This window comes from Salvia splendens, chromosome 13 (assembly GCF_004379255.2).
Source record: "Salvia splendens isolate huo1 chromosome 13, SspV2, whole genome shotgun sequence".
NCBI lineage: Eukaryota > Viridiplantae > Streptophyta > Magnoliopsida > Lamiales > Lamiaceae > Salvia > Salvia splendens.
The window spans coordinates 25,512,984-25,533,263 of record NC_056044.1 but is presented as its reverse complement, the minus strand read 5'-3'; the positions used below and the strand labels follow the sequence as shown (position 1 = coordinate 25,533,263).

At 38.3% G+C, this 20,280-nt stretch overlaps 1 protein-coding gene across 5 annotated transcripts; it reads left to right on the top strand.

The window, feature by feature from the left end:
- Positions 1-223: 223 nt before the first annotated feature.
- LOC121762592 lies at positions 224-8,283 on the top strand. 5 transcript variants are annotated; one of them, XR_006042256.1, is made up of 8 exons: positions 224-1,004; positions 2,533-2,634; positions 2,893-3,138; positions 3,732-4,169; positions 4,987-6,728; positions 7,501-7,647; positions 7,937-7,957; positions 8,041-8,283. XR_006042256.1 is itself a non-coding variant. In XM_042158524.1 (6 exons), exons 1-6 carry the CDS (start codon positions 606-608, stop codon positions 7,529-7,531), a joined length of 2,958 nt encoding a protein of 985 aa, XP_042014458.1. In that variant the 5' UTR covers positions 224-605; the 3' UTR covers positions 7,532-8,283. The 5 variants fall into 5 exon arrangements, 2 of the variants coding, with proteins under 2 accessions (XP_042014458.1, XP_042014459.1); XR_006042254.1 differs by having other exon boundaries at positions 7,937-8,283; XR_006042255.1 differs by having other exon boundaries at positions 7,501-7,957.
- The last annotated feature ends 11,997 nt before the right edge of the window (positions 8,284-20,280 follow it).

Sequence of the window (20,280 nt, the reverse complement as noted above, 5' to 3'; positions counted from 1 at the left end):
CCGCCTAGCGCTAGGCGAAATTGATTTCCGGAAAACCGCTCGGCGGTTTTCGGCTCCTCCAATGGTTCGCCTAGCGACCGCCTAGCGCCAGCGCTCGGCTAGGCGGTGCGCTAGGCGCCATTGTGGATGCTCTTATGTAGAGGTCAGGCATGTGGGCTTGGCCCATTTATTTAGAGAAAACGACGCCGTCCTTTCTTGATCTGCCCTTTCCTTTTTCGTCGTCTTTAACATAAATTGTAGTTTTACGAAATCCCAATTCTCAATCACCATTCAACCCCGAAAAAACCCTATCATTGTCTCTTTCTCTCTCCACCCCCTTCCCCCCTCTGTCGGAAATTTCATATCTCGGATATGCATGTGCCCTTGATGTTTCGATGTGTAGAGTCCCGCTTGTACTGTTAGAAATTCTTTGTTAGATTTCAATTTGTTGTCAGCGGTAGTTTTTGTAATGCTTTTCAATTGATTTTCTTTTATTTGTAGTTTTCCGAATTGTGATTTGAATGTATTAGCTGTTTTTTTTGCGGTAGCTTTGTTGAGTATTGTGTGATTCTAGTATTGGAAATGACAAAGAGTGATGTAGAGTTAGGGATTTTTTAATCATTTTGATGGAAATGGAGAGTACACGAAGATCGTTCGACAGATCTCTTTCGAAAGAACCGGGACTGAAGAAACCTAGGCTTACAGAGGACTCTGCTGCAGCGGATCGAATCACCAATGGCCGTGCCGGATTTGTCCAACGTCCTGCTATTTCGAACCCTGCTGTTGGCGGAGGGCCAAGGACTCAGAGGGAACGAGACTCAGAGAGTAGCGATTCTATGCGGGGGGCCTTTCATCACCAGACAGAGGCGCAGTTGCATCAGGAACTGGTGACTCAGTACAAGACCGCATTGGCTGAGCTGACTTTCAATTCGAAGCCCATAATAACCAACCTGACAATTATTGCCGGAGAGAGTTTGCCTGCGGCCAAGGCCATTGCAGCTACTATCTGCAACAATATTATTGAGGTGACTCTGAATTTTTAAGCTTATCTGGTTGTATTTAGTGATATCTGATTCTACTCAAATTGTAAATACGTGTAATTGTAATTTAGTTGTTGTCAATCGAAAATGGCATGGCGTGTAATGAAATGAGTATCTGGTTTTAATTTGCTGAAGTTTTGTATTTGCAACGAATTTTACCCATTTTACATATTTAATTGGGTTCCTTCATAGATATTTGTGGAGATATGACTATGATTGTTTGCTTGGACTCCAATGATTGAAATTATGATTATATAGTTGCAATTGATTGGGATCCTATTGCTAAAATGTTAATCTTATCCAATGACCATGCAAAATGCGAGTCAACCAAAACCTAATGTGTTATAATTCTCTAATATTTCACCTTAGCTGCATTTTACTATTATTTTCTAATTTATAATTTTTTGGTAAGGAGATCTTTTGCTTTTAATAGTTCTTATTGTATTGTTGTTTCTTAAGTTGTTATTGTATTGTTGCTTCTTAAGTTCTTATTGTATTGTTGTATCTTAAGGCAGCTGTTGTATTAATTACTCTAAACTGGTTGGTGTAGATTTTACACTACATGCTGAAGTTCTCCTCACTGTATGGGCTAATGATCAGCATTGCCCTTCATTTTAATTGCATAAGAATATGTCATACCAGGTCTTGTACTGGGGCTTTTTTGCATTTAAATGTATGTGCTACCTGTTGGTACACGTGGGATGGATGATCTATTAGAACAGAATTCTTTGCTGCCTCCATTTGGTTTCAGTTCTTTTATCAAATAGTATTACTTAGAGATATGGGTTTGAATTACAATCCTTTTTCTGAAGACATGTTGTTGGGATGACTGCTTGAAGCCAATGGAACTATTATGTTATTTATTATTCATTTATGTTAAAGTGAGTTTGGTGCACTATTGTTATTGATCACATTCTTCATCTGTCTTTGAACATTCTTGTTCTTGATTTTGAGGAAGCTGGCTCTAAATAGTGCTGAACAGTGGCATTCATCAGCAATGACTCGCGAATCATGTCCAATCATCATCATTTTTCTAAAGAAGTGTCCAACTCTTTACTGTTCGGCACTCCCCAAATTACTCTGTTATACTTATTTCAATTTACTCTCGTTGTTAGTTGCAGCCTACTAACTTTTTTTCAGATGTTCAACTTGATTTCCTACCAATTAAATTTTACCCTGTTTAGGGTAGAGAACACTATGAAGCTAAAACATACTATGTCCAGCACTATAATATCTGGAGATGTCCACATGACTGAATATGAAATATTAAATGGGCACTATACAAGTTTAGTTTCACTCCAATCTGATGAATTTGTAGCAGAGTATGGTCTATTATCTGTCTTTAGGTCAATGAAGAGCTTTCAGCGATTATAATCTGGTTCTTATTTCATGCTATCTCACCTTTTGCTTTCTTTGTGCAACATGCTTTGCCCCTAATGTTTATTTCAGTAATTCCATTATCTTCCAACTTATACTTGGGACATGATGCCTGATCTCCGGAAATCATGTGCAGGTTCCTAGCGATCAAAAACTGCCTTCTCTGTATTTATTAGACAGCATTGTGAAAAACATTGGGAGAGATTACATAAAATTCTTCGCTTCCAGATTACCGGAGGTCAGATCTTGTAATGTCTGTTCTTGACTATCATGACTTGGATTAATTGTTCATAGAGTAGACATACCCTTCAGTCAACACTTGTTTTTGACTTATTCCATTTAAGTTTGAAATTAAGGAAACAGATGTGGGTAGACACCCCTTCTCAGTGCCCCTTAATTTGTCCTTGCCCTATTGTGGTCTGTAGAGGGATGCTTGGTTGTTGTTTCATTTCCACCATTTTTACAGCTTTTCACCCCATTATGGGTTGTTTTTCAGGTCTTTTGTAAGTCATATAGACAGGTTGATCCTTCAATACACCAAGGTATGCGGCACCTCTTTGGCACCTGGAAGGGAGTCTTCCCCCCACAGTCGCTTCAGCTGATTGAGAGGGAACTTGGATTCACCTCTGCAGCTAATGTATCAGCAGCCTCTAGAACTGAATCACAAGCTCAACGTCCTGCACATAGCATTCATGTAAATCCTAAGTATTTGGAGGCAAGGCAGCGACTGCAAACCAGCAGGGTAAGGGACCTAGTTCTTTGCAGCCACTTTCATTAATGAGTGTACATTTTTATGGCTGTTTTGAACATTTTAGTTATAGTTTAATTTGGTCTCTTTGATTCAAGCTTTTGCTCTGCTTGTTTCCATGACTTCTTTAATATACATAAAATATTTCTTAAATCCAAAAGGACCATATGTTAGAACTATATGAAAACATTTTTACTGCTCTGTTTGATTTTAAGCCACTGGTAAAAAACAACACTAATTCGCTATATGGTTTATAACTATAAATTCAAAGTGATTGTTATATGTATTATGCATACCATCTTTTTGCTGAATTGCACATATTTTTTTTTTATTTTGCAACAGTTCTTGGTTTAGTGGTTTCATGCCAATCGTAGATGGATGCTTGTCATTCCACTTCTAAATATTTAATACTCCATCCGTCCTCAAAAAATAGACAAATTTATAAATGACACGGGTTTTAAATGGCCCATTGGTGCTGGGTGTGCCATGTGTATCGTTCCGCCATGATACATGCCATTGTTTGCTACCATTCGTGATGATTTTTCTTCTTTACTTTGTCTAACATAGGTTTCTAATCAATCACGCAGTCTATCCAGCAACATCAAAGAGATCAAGTAAATAATCCAGTTCGTCAGAAAAGTTCTGGTGTAGAATTTGCAGATGATTATGGTTCTGGTGTCTTGGGGCGTTCAGGCTTGGGAAGTGGAAGGATGGCAGAACACCTTAAAGATCCTGGATATGACAGGCCCTGGGATGAATCAGATGATTTGATTGGGATGGGACATCAAAAGAATGGTTTTGGTCTGAAACATGGATTAGAAAGCTATGTTGCCCACGAATCCGTAAATTTCGATTTGGATCTACAGCCTAAGAAAAATATATCCAGTAGGAACACAAATGGGATGAGGGAGAACTGGAAAGACTCTGAGGAGGAGGAGTATACCTGGAGTGAGATGAACTCTAGACCTACTGTAGCTGATGCTCCAACTAAAAATCAATGGGCACCAGCCAATTATGATAGAGTGGTATGTATAATGTTGACTCAGTTGATTGTTGCAAACATTATATGATATTTTGCTAAAAAGAAGCCCCTTGAGTGCTAATAAGCTGTGTTGGCCCGGTAGCCTTGTCCATTGTCTACAAGTTGCAGATGAATCTATCATTTGCATGTAAATGTAGGCCAAAGTGCTCGATTCATCCATGTACGCTGTACCTCGTAGAATGCTTCACTACCTTACTACTAAACGATCATTAGGACAATTTATGGAAAAATATGAAAAGCCTTGCCATTGTTTCTTGGTCACTCAACAAACTCTGGTCATTTGGACTCCATCATTGAACTAGTACAAATCTGACTGTCTTGAGGCCAGCACCTTTGGTCTTATTTTTGTGAGTAGAATACTAGAATACCCTATTTCTTCTTAAATTGATTTTGATGGATAAATTTTTATAATTTCCACAGTTATGCCCTACCTAATTACAGCATAAATTTTAACACAGAAAATTGCATGTGAATTTATGAATACCTATACCTAAGGAGTCTTGTATAATTTTAATTAGGATTTTTTCGTCAGTGAAGTGAACTTCTTTGGCAGCTGCCACGGATCTAGATTATTCTAACACTGTCCCATGATGACTACTTTCCATACGTTTTATTACTTTGTTTTCTGCTTTGTGTTTGCACTCCGTAGTTTCAGTTGGTTTGTTCCATTTTTTTTTCATGTTTGTCATGATTGTGATGAACTTTCTGTAATAAGATGTGCTAGAACAGTAATATTACTATTAGATAACCATATTCTCTTTGCAGTAAGTGTGATATCGTTTATGTTGCCCCTTGTGCAGGATTTTGAAAGCCATCTCCCAGGACATCAAAATATACATGATATTGGGCCAAGGGATGATGATGAATTCTCAATTGATTCCATCTCCATGGATCGCAGCCAAGTGGCTTCGGGGGCTCAAGTGCCATTGTGGTCACAAAAGCTGCATCCACCAGAAGGGAGTATGCATTTAGGGAGTGGTAAAACCTTATCAGTTCAGTCTGAGGGATATGCAACTGGGTTGAATAGCACCAAAAGTACAATGGGCAAGACCCATTCTCAGTCACAGCTCGGTCAAACTCATATTGGAATGCCAAGCTTTAAGTTCCAAATGAATGAAACAACTTTGTCGAAAGCATCAATGGGTCAAGAGCGGCAGACCCTTGCCCCTTCATCCTCCGCACGATCATTAGTGCATCAACGTCCTCCGTCACCTTCTGTTGCTTCTCATGGCCAGAATCAATTTCTAAACAATTCTTCTGAGCGCAACCCCACAGCTACAGGTCCTCCTAAAGATCCTAGAAGGCGTCCAGGGCAAAAGAACACGAACTATCCTGACCAAGTTTCAGAGGATCCTCCTATGCCAACTCGGGGAGTTTATCAGGCCAGCACACAGAAGCCACAACCTACAAATCTACGGTCTACATCCACTATGGCACCTCCCACTAAACAAAGGAAACATGCTCCTGCTGCTCTACCAAGAAGTGTTGAAGTCTCTCAATTTGAGACTTCTGCTCCTGAACACCGCTTGCTACCATCACAAATGTCAGGCTCTGGAAGCCGCTCGACGATGGGGAATTCGTCTTCCAACCAGTCAAATCCTTTTACTGTTGATTCCCCTGGAAAATCCATTACTAGTTCACTAACAGGTAGCTTAAATAGCCCTATTAGTTCTCAAGAAACCAAGCCTGGTTCATCTGTGAAGATGCCAAGTGCAGTTAATTCCACCTCAAATCCTTTTTCCAGTCTCTTAAACTCATTGGTTGCAAAAGGCCTGATATCTTCTTCGAAGTCTGATCCAGTGTTGTCTACATCACCTAAACCTGATCAACCTATGGACAAAGTTCCGGAGACTGCAAAACCTAGTTCAGCTCCAGTTACTTCTGTTCCAGTCACATTGTCAAAACCTATTGTGTCTGTGAGTGACAAGCCATCTTCATCTGAGGCTACACTTAATGCTTCTGACACATTGGCCCCCTCAACAGAAAAGATAAAACATCTTATTGGTTTTGACTTCAAGCCAGATGTAGTCCGTAAGTTCCATCCAGATGTGATTAGTGATCTTCTCTGTAATCTTCCACATCTTTGTACCATATGTGGTCTTAAACTTAAATTTCAAGAACAGCTTGACAAACACATTAAATGGCATGCATCAAAGGTTCCTGAGGATGACCCCTTGAGCAAGATGTCAAGGAGTTGGTACACAGATGTAGTTGATTGGGTTTCAGGAGTTGGTAATACTCATCTTGAAAGTAGTCCTTTGGATATAGGAGGTTCAGGTGATATACTAGAAAGTAATGAGCCATTGGTCCCAGCAGATGAGAGTCAATGTGCATGTATATTGTGTGGTGAGCTGTTTGAAGATTTCTACGATCAAGAAAACGGTGAATGGATGTTTAAAGGAGCTCTTTACTTAACCATCCCATCCCCGAACGAGGGACTTGGAGCTACAAGTGATACTTTGGTTCTTAGTCCGATAGTCCATTCTGACTGTATATCAGAAGACACTATGAATGACTTGGGGCTACCTTATGATGTCAAATGGTGAGTGATTAATACCTCTGGCACTGGAATCTGTAGTAGAATGGAAGATCAAGTTTCATGAGAATTTTTTTGCATTGCAAGATCCATCATCCCATCATGCTCATATTTGATAGTAATATAAACTCGCATCCAAGTACAACATTGCCTGAAGCTTAGGCTAATGGGTTATTGGTTACAACTAAACTTATGTTGTTGATAGTTACCTAAACTTGGTTCCGAGTGCAATATTCACTGCTGCTGTGCCAAATAAATAGATACCGAAGTCTGCCAATTTGAGAGTAGTTCATATATGAACATCTTTCATCTTGGCATGTATTGCAGTGTCCTATAAGCTTAGGTTTATGGCTCCAACTAAATTTATATTGTTTGTTAGAATAACAAACTTAAGTTTTTTAGATTGGTTTTCTTTTTTCTTGAAGTTGGGGCTGTGAAGAATGATGAGAGGGGATATTTTCTGTGGTCTCTTGAAGTACTATTACTACTATTACAAGTGAGTTTATAATGGAAGCATTGTTATGTTTATTTATATGTTATGATGTAAATCAAGTGGGTTTGATTGTACATATTGAACTTATAAGCTACAGCTCTGATGACATGCCTTGTAAATCATGGGGATTTTTAGAAATGGGATATTTATAAGTACTGCTCATCAAGTTTGTAGTAGAAGTTGTCATTACACTGATAATTACCTTTTTTCCAGTTCTTTGCCAATATCCTTCATCCAACGATATACTAATTTGTATTGATGTAATTAATCTTGGCTGAATTGCAGGAAAAGGAATAACATCTCAAGGAGGGAGTAAGATTTAAAGATGCTCGCTCACAATCAAAGCCAATAGCGCCTAGCACGGAATGAACAGAAATTTTGCATTTACATTGAGCTTGTAGTTTATGATCATAGCTAATGGCTATGCACCGTGTAAGCTGTTCCCTCTTGTTCAAATTTTGAACCTTCTTGAGCTTCACTTTTTCCTCCCTAAGCAGGAGGAATTATAGAGAGATGATTTGCTATGGTCCTTACTTCTCAATTTAAAGTTTGTTAGCTCATGAATAGCATCATTCATGATTCTTGCTCCCTGACAAATGATTCCAGTCTGTGATTTAGATACAAAAAAATTAGGTTTAGTGATTAGAGTGGACGGATAGATTATCAGTAAGTGGTAAATTGTACTGCACTTTGCCCTGAGATGTTTTGATTTCTTGCTTAGGGCTTGGATATGCCATTGAAGGTATCGTGCCAGCATTGGTGTCCGTATTATGTTCCAGATCTCTTATATGATGATACCAAATGCTAATGTTAATCTTTCGGCAGGATGTCATGCCTATTTCGGACATGCACTTCTGTATATGGTTATTTGTACCTTGCAACAGGTAAAATGGATTCTCATTTTGTAGACTTATACTTGTTTTTCATTTCTCATGAAGGTTGTATTATTTAGAAAACTGGCCTCTTTGCTAAACGTAACTTGAGGACCCTGCTTCTGTATACGCTCTTTCGACTACTGTTGGTGTTGGTTTCTGTTTGATGTCTTAAATAAGAAGTCAGATTTTCCTACATCTTTGTTAATGTGAATTGTATGCCAAATAATTTTATACTCTTGAGTTCTTGTGTGGTAGTACGTATTAAGTACTAGTATGTTTGTTATCATAGAGTAATTGGTGATTGTATATTGAACAGTGCCATTCAATCGAGCTGGTGATATTATTCTTAATTTTTTTGTAGAGTCCATGTTAAATTTTTCCTAAAGTTAAGCCATTATAATGATTCACGATCTCATTAGTCGAGCTTCTTATATTGAATTGCTCAAGTGCCCACAACCTTTATTGTTAAAATTTATTTGAATAAGTACTCAGTTTCAAAGAAATAATCCGTTATACGCGTATATGCCATCATAATACAAATGTCCATTCTTTTTTATAGGACTAGTATTTTATTTCTTTTAAATCCTTTAAACGATAATAATCACTCGTTTAGTGTATATTAATTTTAAAGTCAGTGTAATTTTTAATTAAATGTATAAATCATTAAATTTATTAATATATTCACGTAATTTTGCGTAGGACCAACCTATGATACTAAAACACATTCAAGTAAACTGGAAGTACTAATTAAAATATTAGGAAAACAATTAGAGATAAATATTCCACCTCTCGAAATTCGAAACGTGCCGGTGCATCATAATAAGAAATTGCGACTTTGGCCACCAAAAAATATGGTGTCCACTTTGGCCAAATTATGACTTATTAAAAAGATAAATTTAGATTATTTTCTTAAGTATCATGATTAAGTTGTGTTCGAGTGACAATTCACTTCCATGAAAACAACGATAAGACATCATTAATTTGTACGGAGTATAAAATTAACTAACTAAATATAAGCCCACGATTTGGGTCGCCATATTAATAAAAAAAAGGGTATTCCACAGTCCGCACAATTAAATTTGAAGAGTTGCAGTCTCCGCGAAGTTTATTCATTTTCAAATTGTAAATGCTTTTTTTTACAAATTCAATATACACGATATTTTACATCAATGTGTACAATCAATTAAAAAAAATCTTAAACTTACTCTTGGATTTTTAAAACATTGCAATTACAATATTGAAGAATGGATCTTATGTATTCATAAGATTAATAAATGGATGGTGTTAATCTTATATCAATATTAAAGCTAATTGTGGTTCAATGCAACATTGATTCCAGCAAGTTGCTTCAGCAAGAGACTTCGCCTATATTTAGGATATTCATTCCATGCATTTTACACATTTTTGCATAACTTAAAGCATACGTAAAGCTCTCTGAATCCACTCTGAATCCACTACATTCTCGTCTCTTACAATTAGCCGAAGCTCGTGTTGTATGTGGTGCTGCATGCTATTAGAAATGGGCCACTCACCCCTTAAAAGGCCTCATAAGGGGGAGGGTTATCCACACTTATATAGATTAGATGGGATCTTCACCAAGTCGATGTGGGACAGAATTTTAGAGAATTTAACACGCCCCCTCACGTGTGGGCCGGAAAGGACATCGGTCTTCCATCACGTGGGTAGGCAATGCAAGAGAAATCATCATCGATGTGGGCCGGAAAGGACATCGGTCTTCCACTCGTGAGGTAGATAAGAGATAAAGAGATAACCATCATCGACTTGGGCCCGCTCTGATACCATAATAGAAATCCGTGGGTTCCATCCTAAAACCAATTGGTGATAGGAGGAGGGGCCCATGAGACTTATATACTAGTTTAAGTTTTATCTTGACACCGATGTGGGACAGTTATATGTTATATTTTTAGTTTCAATTGCCAACATTCTTAACGATGGTAATCGAGAGATTTGGAAGGGCTATGCATATTGCAAGGATTTGAAGAAGTGTTTGAAGAAGATGGCTGCGTTTTTTTATTTCAGTATATGTAATGTAACAGTTCTTCTCCTTTTTATAGTTAGGAGTACAATGTATTTTAGGAAGAAGATAAATCTATTCTAGGACAATGAATGCCATATCAATTATGTATCTCTTCCCTCTAATGTCTCCTTGGATTTTGGTAATGTAATCTTTGATGATTCCTCTGATTTCTCCTTTGAGTTTTGGTCCGTTTGACACTTCCCCTCAAGTTGAGCAATGGTATCCCCGATGCTTAACTTGCCCAATATCTCTTTGAAGATCTTTGGGTGAACCGCCTTGGTCAATATGTCCGCAAGTTGTTTTTCAGAAGGGACAAACGGAAATTCAATGATGCCTCCTTCCAGTTTTTCTTTGATGAAGTGTCGGTCTACTTCCACATGTTTTGTTCTGTCGTGTTACACCGGGTTTTCTGAGATGCTAATGGCAGCCTTGTTATCACAAAACAACTGACTCTTCCGAGTAGGTGGGAAACCAATCTCGGTGAGCAATCTTCTCAGCCACAAGATTTCCATGAGTCCACTTTTCATTCCTCGGAACTCGGCTTCAGCGCTAGACAGAGCTACAACCTTTTGTTTCTTGCTCCTCCAAGTGACCAAGTTTCCCCCGATGAATGTAAAGTAACCTTCTGTAGATTTCCTATCCACTGGATTGCTTGCCCAGTCAGCATCTGTGTAGCCATCAATCTCTAGATCTTCTCTCTTAGCTAGAAATATTCCATAGCCTATCGTACCTTTCAAGTACCGTACGATCCTCAAAGCTGCCTCCATGTGATTAGCTTGAGGTTGGTGCATGAACTGACTCACAATGCCCACTGCATATGCAATGTCTGGTCTAGTGTGCGAGAGATAGATGAGCTTTCCAACAAGTCGTTGATATCTTTCCCTGTCTGCTAGTTCCGCTCCTTTCTCTATCTTCAGACCATGGTTTGGGACCATTGGGGTGTCTGCAGGCTTACTTTCAAGTAGACTTGTTTCCGCCAATAGATCTAAGACATAATTTTTTTGCCTTAGGAATATTCCGTGTCGAGATCTCAACACTTCTATTCCCAAGAAGTATTTCAGCGCTCCTAGATCCTTCATCTCAAATTCCTTGAACAGGTTTTCCTTCAACCTCTGGATTTCTTCCACATCATCTCCAGTGATAATCATGTCATCAACATAGATAATCAGACATGTTACCTTGTCGTCTCTCCTTTTTGTGAATAGCGTATGATCGGAATGACTTTGTTGGAACCCATGCTTGGTCATAGCTTGGCAGAATCTTCCGAACCAGATTCGTGGAGACTGCTTTAAACCGTACAGAGTTTTTCGTAGCCGGCATACCTCTCCTCCTCCAAACTCTTCGGAGAACCCTGGTGGGACCTCCATGTATACTTCCTTGTTCTGTTCCAGCTCTCCGTGGAGAAAGGCGTTGGTCACATCAAACTGGTGTAGTGTCCAATCTTTACATGCTGCTACTGATAATAGTGTTCGCACGGTTTCCATTTTCGCCACCGGGGAGAATGTCTCTTCGTAATCTACTCCATATACTTGGGTGTACCCTTTTGCGACGAGTCTCGCCTTGTATCTCTCGATTGAACCATCTGCTCTCCTCTTTATGGTGAATATCCACCGACATCCAACCGGCTTCTTTCCTGCTGGTAGTACACATTTCTCCCATGTGTCATTTTTCATTAAGGCATCTATCTCCTTCTTCATTGCTTCTCTCCAATGTTTATGTCTGTTGGCCTCTTCAAAGGACTGTGGAATGTCTTATTCCTCATACAAGGCGACTTCGAATGCCTTGGCCATTTCTGAAAGGTGGCTGTGAGCGATATTAGATACCGCATATTTTGCTTTTCTTCCTTTCCATTCCGGTGAGTACCTTCGTGGAGGGACTCCTCTTGTTCTTCTTGGAGGTAGCTCGTATGAGCCACTTGTCTCCCCGCTAACTCCGCATTCCTCATTAGTGCCCCTATCAAGGTTAGTGCGTTCCGAGGGTGTATTTTCACAATCTGAACTGCTTACCTCAGGAATCAAGGACGGGGCAGATGGTTGGTCATTGCCACTTTGGTCTTCGTTCTGTACTACAGGATTTGACGGCCCGGCGGTGTTGCTCACTTCCTCAGGTGGACCAACGTCTGTGACAGGGCTTGGCTGTGACTCTCCCTCTGTCTGTGACTCTCCCCCTAAATGGTGGTTTCCTATATCGGGTAGCCAATCTAGGTGGTCATCTTTTGGATTATTGTCCGATGTCTCCCCCTGACTACTAGATTGGTCGTAGAAATACTCTCCTTCCACAAAATCACAATTCATGGTGGTGTGGATTCTACGGGTTTTTGGGTCATAGCAGCGGTAGCCTTTTTGGTTCTTTCCGTAGCCGAGGAAGACACACTTAAGGGCGCATGGATCAAATTTGGTACGTTCATGTTTGGGTATGTGGACGAAAACTGAGCATCCGAAAACTCTAGGTTCGAGAGATAGGGATGATGGGATTTCGAAGTGTTGAGAAAATATGTCTAGGGGGGTCTTGAAGCCAAGGATACCGGTGGGTAGGCGATTTATGAGGTATACGGCAGTGGCTATAGCTTCTGGCCAAAAAGACTTTGGTATTTTTGATTCAATTAAGAGGGCTCGGGTAATCTCGAGGATGTAACGGTTTTTCCTTTCTGCTACCCCATTCTGTTCTGGATTGTATGCACACGAGGTTTGGTGTATTAGGCCTTTTATCCTAAAAAACTCTTGCATTTTGTTGTTGATAAATTCCCCCCCATTGTCTGATCTAAGAGTCTGGATGGTATGTTTGTATTGGGTTTGAATAAGGTTATAGAAATCTACGAACTTATCAAACACATCATGCTTATTTTTCAGAAAATAGATCCAGGTCATGCGAGAATAGTCATCAATAAAGAGCACAAAATAACGAAAACCTTGTCCCCCAGTGATAGGAGCAGGACCCCAAACATCTGAATGTACTAATGCAAAAGGAGTTTTGACTCTCGTATTGTTTAACTTAAAAGAGTGTCTATGGTTTTTAGCCAACACACAAGTATCACAATGAAAAGAGTTCAAAGATCTAGCTAATTTCGGAAAAAGAAGGCAAAAATATCCTAGAGATGGGTGCCCTAACCGACGATGCCAAAGCCAAGCCTGTCTGTCTGTTAGTCCTGGAGTCAGCATCATTGCAGCACTCTGTTGGGCTATCTCATCCACATAGTACAGTCCGCTTCGCTCAGTGCCACGCCCAACTATCGTCCCCGTCTTGATATCCTGCAACATACAAAATCGAGGTTGCATTAGTAATTTACAGTTCAGTTCCTTAGTCACGTGACTAATGGATAACAACTTATGAGACAAGGACGGAACAAAGAGGCAATTAGAGAGGCAAAGAGTGGGGGAAATGTGTATAGTGCCCGCCCCCATAACACGTCAGAACTGAGAGTACTACCGGAGCATAATTTATCTTGCAGAAAGAGATCTTTCTCAACTTGATCGGTAGTATTTACGGTTTTTGTTTGAAATTTTTATACTTTCCAGTTTTGCAATTTGTTTCCGTGTATTCCTTCTTTTCTCTATTTTTAATTGTATTACGTCCGACAAGTATTTTGTATCCGGATATTATCAAAAGCTCTATTCTTACTCTCTTGACCATCTCCACCAATTATATCAACAAAAATAATTAAGGTCCCTCAAACATAAGAAAATCATATGGTTGCATGGATATCCAGTTGCATTGGCAAATATTTACTCTTTATTAGGCAATCTTCTGGTGAATACTCCTATGGCATATCTCGTGATTTAACCCACAAACTTTTATAGATAGGCAATGGGTCGTTAACACCTAAAATTAGTCGTTTCCAAACCCATTCGACTAGCTAACATCCGTTGCCATTTATAAAAAACGAAAATAAAATTATAAAGTGGGTGTAGAATTACAATACATTATAGTTGATCACAATAGTTATATTTAAATCTTGCTATTAAATGAGTACATAAGGCTAAATATATTTTATTTTATTCTAGTTTTCAGATTAATAAATTCATTGATTTTCTCAATGGCTCTATATATATATAGTTAGGTGAGTTATTGGTGTGGTCCATCTTTCTTAGGAAAGAAAGTCAAAGTAACCAAAAAGAATAAGGAAGCTAGATTAACATGTACCTGCTATAGGGGTAAATATTATTTATACACCTATATAACTTCTCCCATTCGTGAATTTGAGTATATATAGCGGATTTGAGGTGATTATACCTATTAGAATGAATTCATTTTATTTTCAGAGAAGTAATCAATCTAGTTTTTCAGAGAAGTAATCAATCCCAGAGTACTAGATGTGATATAATTTATTTTGCAGAAAAAAAACTGCTTATAGTTAGTTTAAATTGTTTTAGTATTTTTCGTTGTAATTTCTCTCATTTATTTTGTTTTATTCAGAGGGGGAGAACTTCATCCCGGCTTATGCCAAGTCTTCCTCCATCCGCAACCCCGTCCTACGATACCTCCATCGGGCGATGACTCAATTGATGTTTGCTCGGACCGACGGTTTAAGTGTCTCCCAAACCGAGTTGGACGTGATGTGGAGTCTCCTCAATAAGAAGGGGATCAACTTTGGAATCCTCTTCACCATCTATGTCGACCGCATCTCGAAGAAGAACGGGAGCACCATATGTTGCGGGGGCTTGATCACGGCGAATGCCGAACACCTCGGCATCCCGACCACGGACTTCACTCAGGACATGGGTGAGATGTTTATCACCTATGAAGTACTTTTTGCGGTAGGATTTTTGAACACCGACTCAAATGGCCAAGCTTTCTTTCTCCAAGTGGAGCGAGATCACTTTCCCGTTCCAATCCCATATTTGACCAAGGTCGATACGTGGGACAATAAGGCCAATTGGAAGCTCAACACCGCCTCCCACCGGAGAGCCATTGAGGCTAACCCCATTCAAGGGGAGTTTAAGAAGAGGAACATGCCGTTGCGCACCCCTATCTTCGACCCGGAGGAAGACTCCGCCTTCGATGCCATCGATCAATACCACGAGGGCGGAGAGCATTCACATGATCAAGGAAGTGGGGCACCGCCGCAACAAGAAGAAGAAGAGGAAGAGGAAGTTGAGGGCCACCGCCGTCGCAATAGAAGGAACCGCCGACGAGGGAGACCGGATCCTCAAGAAGAATTTCAAGCCGGCACTTCTGCCCAACTAGGTGTTGGGGTTTGATGCCCCTTGCACAACGGAAGACTTGTACAAAACAAATAAATCAGATAAAGATCTATTTGACCGATTATGCGATTAATCAATTCACATGTTAAACAGATAATTGCATGCTAGAAAGCAAATAATTCATGCTCAAGAAAAGTAAAGCCTAAAACATGAATTCTACGATTTAGAGTTACCGATTTGATTCTCCAAAGAATCGTCGATTGCTCACGCCTTCTCCACGTGATGGTCTTCAATACTAGACCACGGATCTTCTGACTGGTTCCGGAACTGTATCTCGATATCAGGGTGAGCTGATCTTATCAAAATACTAGGACTCGAATAAAGAAGACAGAACTTTCTCACGGATAAGAGCTGAAAAACTCACAGAGGAGAAAATCATGAAAATTTCGTCTCCTACTAAAGAAAGGAGAGGGACGAAAATTATCAATGAAAATAAGTGTGTTTTCTGTTTAATTTATTCTGCTATTTATATTATGTTCATATTGGGCCCAATCAGGGATCTATGGAAGGTTTTGGATATGGCCTCACCCAATTAGCTTTTTACTAATTAAATTGAGCCCACAATTTAGTATAAGCTTATATTGAAATATTACGTGCAACCACTACAGAAGTAATATTGCACTGCCCATCCAAATCCGAAATTACAAGTAATCGGGTTTCCGTTTTGTTTATTGTTTATTTTCTCGAGCTTAAGATATAAATGTCCATTAATTAATTGAAGTCTGCTATGGACTTAATTAATTAACATCTTATCAATTCCAAGAGTGGACTTAGTAAGAAACACTTATTTATTATTCATGGAATGATTAAATTCCAACTGGCCATTTTCCGAATAATAAAACCTTGAGTACATTATCAAACGAGACTCACCTCGCGCACAATTCAACATAATAGCAATCCTAGCACCGCTAGATATTAATCTCCACTACCCAATATATCATGATTATTGGGTTGCGAAAAACCCGAATCATTTGATAAGTCAAAGTAGTGCATAATCAATACCGTATGCTCAATGCTAACGTATGTAGATTAAGAAATATTTATTTATCAAGACCTAGTCTTTCAGTAGATAGCATAAAGACATGTCTTGCTGTTAGATCCATTCAGTGCTATACCACACCAACGTCATCTTATTTCAGAAAGGCTTAGAAATAATCGGACTGACATTGCAACCTTTCACGATAGGTAGTCTAAGCCTATCTGGGTTGTGAAATTCTTCTTTTTCTTTTGCAAAGCATTGCATAGAAACGACTGTGTTACCTTAAAGTGGACGACGCCCACAACTAGTCTACTAAGCAAAAGATTTAGACTTTATTTGCTTCTTATACATTTAAATGTTTAAACAACATCTTATAAATGCACTAGAAAACACAATGTAATAATATACTGATTATATTCGTGCAAACTGCTCAAATAATACTGAATCGGGTTAAAAGTGGATTGTAGAGTTTTTTATATAAAAGCAAGATTCTATTCGTGCTAACTTGCTTGAAACATGCTTTTCAGTATACCAAACTTAACAATCTCCCACTTATACTCAAAAAATGCTTTCGAGTATACCCACTGCCAAAAACTCTCATACTTATACACAAAGCAGGTCTTGGAGCTAGATATATCGAACCACCATTCATTTCACACCATGTTTGAAACATGTTGCCACAAAGGCATTTCTGCTTGGTTGTTCTCTGATCATATCTTTTCCACCATAATGTCTTGATGCGTACTTGATCTTTAATTAATTTCATCTCTCTATGTGACTGCTTAGCTTTATTAGCTCGTGTCTCCCTTGAGTTAGCCTTCACTAGAGTAATCATAACCAAATGTAATACTCATAGGCATACTCAAACTTACGATTAAAGCTATTAGGAAGATACTCCTAAACATATGCTCAGAGGATGACTTACTCGATCACTGATTAGTCATAAAACTAATCCAGTGTAACCCCAAGGACATTACATGAATGACTGGTAAACTTGAATATAGTGATTAGTCTTTCTTAAGCACTATGGTATATTCTTTACCTCAATCAAATTCCTTTGCCATGGTTAATATGATATATACTTGCTATGCAAAAGCACAACTAATATCAAACTTAGTACACATCATAGCATACATGAGACATCTATCTCCAAAACTAGTCTCATAATTCTTGTTCTAACTAAGCGTCAAACGGCACTTGACTAGAGACAAGACAATTCCATCTTGAAAGGTAAAAACCTTTGCATGGAAATTCTAATGCTAAAATGTTCCAAGCAATGTATAGATATAAGATTGCTAAGAGAATCTCAACATTCTTTCTAGCAATCTTAAAGACTTAGATGCTTAGAATGTAATCAGTTTCTCTTAAATCCTTTATCTTAATCTGGGTAGACAACCAGTTTCCTACGCCAGATGTCAATCTTAGTTGTTTGCAACTTTTGTAGATTTTATCATCGTAGAGTACCAATAATACCATATTTAATGCACTTTCAACTTCCTTGTGCTTACAACATTGTTAAGGGCACAAGTCAAATTCAAAAGATTTGACAATTTTGATAAAACACATATACTCTGATTTAGATGCACGCCTAAGACCACAAAGGTCTTCATAAGCTTCTAATCATGTGTTTCTTGCCCTCTATTACATACCCATTAGGATGTTCCATGTAGATGATTTCCTCAAGACTTCTATTAATAGAAAGTTGTCTTGACAATCATAATACATACATTCTAATTTATGTAAGTTCTGATAGACAGTAGGATCGAATCAATCCTGGCACAACGACAGACGAGAAGATGATGTTTCTCTTTGGGCATAACCCATTGTCATTGTCTAGCCATTTGAGGTCCACATTTACACTTGCAAATATACTAGCTCCCACTGACTGACACAGCATGTAGGTAGTATTGCAAGTCTTGTAAAACACGTTGTCTATCTTAGATTGTAGTTTGGAATCTATCACATTTTTAAGGATGAATATCCAAATGAACCAATGCTACATTGTAGTTAAAGGGATTATGTTCAAGTTAATCTAAGACTGATTCTTGCGACACTTTTAGACCCATGAACTTGTTATGTTCCAAAGAACGCTCCCACTACGACATGGTTCTTACAATCTTAGGTACTGAAGTGGATTTTATTAGTGCAAAAGTTTCTAATGGTATGACTCCTTTGTAATGTGGAAAATCCGATCTCTCTCTCTTTACCTTGAGAGTTATCAAGTTGTTAGGCTTGTAGTTCATCTCTTGATCTTCATGCAAGAATTCTATCTTTGAAGATTACAGAACTTATAACCTTACATCATTTGGGACAACCTTAAAACATACCTCAGCACTCAACTCCAATTTCTTGGACACCTTTCCAACACGTGTTGGAACAACATTACACCTTGAGATGTGCAAGACTAGAGTCGCTCTAGTCCACAACTCGTGTTTTGTAGAAGGTACTGATGTTGCTAGTTTCTTTAAGGTGTAACTCGTTGTATCTAATGTTTATCCCATTAATGATAAGATTTTAATGAGTACAAATCTTCACTTAATCAAACTTGTCTTAGAAAGACTTCGATTCCTTCTTATATAACTATCTCATTCTTTAGATGAATGTTTGGATTCTTCAATGGAGATTAGACTCCCACTACTGATCATAACCCTTTGCTCGTCTCCTTATGGTGTAAACCATTGTGACTTGCTAGTCTTTCTATGTTGCACTTCTGTAAGCGTTCTGAATCAAATGATTCTAACTTACGGTGCATCAACTAGACATTCTCAACTCTCAAGCTATTTAACAAAACGTTAAAATCTTGATTGTTTAGATCAGTTTGAACAATTTCTAAGTATTTTCTTGGCCTTTAGATTAAGAGCCATAAATATTTTATCATTCATTGTTTAAGAAGTTGATGTATTGTTTAATACTCAATCTTGTTGCATTTATATTGTTTCAATACTATGACGTCTTAAACATCAACCATAAAACAATAACTTAGCAAAAATAGCTCCCACTGCAACAAAAGCCTAACTGGATCAAGATCTCTTACTTAGAAGTTGCATTGTCATGTAAGTCATTGTCCTTCTTTAAAAGAGGTCAATCCAACTTACACAACATCTTCACTCGCTCTTAAACAAACATTGATGACAATTCAGGCTTCCCGTATTCCATATCTAGTCTTTTGTTCAAATAAACTAGGACTTAGGGAAAAAATGCAGCCTTTATGAATTCGTCATCTATCATGTTACTTTCCTCTAACAATAATATAAAGACTAATATTATGAAGGTTTTCTACTTTTCAGTTAGACCATCTTGTAGTCATTTCTTATTACTTTAGGTGATGACTTGAGTCAGAAAACTATTTGAGTGATCAAAAGATTCCTCAAAACATTCTATCCCTCTAGGATATTCCAATCGAATCATCTTGACTGATTCTATTGATATCCATCTTTCATCGTCACCAACCAAGACTTGTCTCACTACTTAAAAGAAAATAGCTTAACCTTATTCCTCAAAGAGCTTGTCAAGTACATGCATAATACATTTTCGAACATTCTTCGTGGAATTATGTCGAAGAAATGGAGGACATGAATCATTGAGTATAAACTCCAAGTTTTTAGCTATGAGAATCTTATCCATTTTCGTTTCCGGTCTACTTAATTTTGGCATTCGAGTTGACTTTCTTTAAGGATCATAGACAAATATTGAATGACATCATGAAGATTTGACAAATAAACTTATTATCACATACTATGCTCAATACATAATTGCAAATAACCACAAAACAATTATATATCTTGTAACTGTAAAATTAAAATTTTGTACCCTCAAGCAGAGGTCAATACACATTAAAATTTTAACATTTTTACTGGTCACAACACGTACGAATAGTCCAGAGACCACAGCATGGCGTGGCCGCCAAATGTTGCCTAAGCACGACCATCAGATTTAGCATTACAGAATTTTATTTCTATAACACACTCTCAT

Excerpts from the sequence above, each read along its gene's own strand:
- LOC121762592 (XM_042158524.1), top strand. The coding sequence starts at position 606 with ATGGAAATGGAGAGTACACGAAGATCGTTCGACAGATCTCTTTCGAAA. Across the intron at positions 1,005-2,532 it reads TCTGCAACAATATTATTGAG|GTTCCTAGCGATCAAAAACT; the intron begins GTGACTCTGAAT and ends AATCATGTGCAG. Across the intron at positions 2,635-2,892 it reads TCGCTTCCAGATTACCGGAG|GTCTTTTGTAAGTCATATAG; the intron begins GTCAGATCTTGT and ends GTTGTTTTTCAG.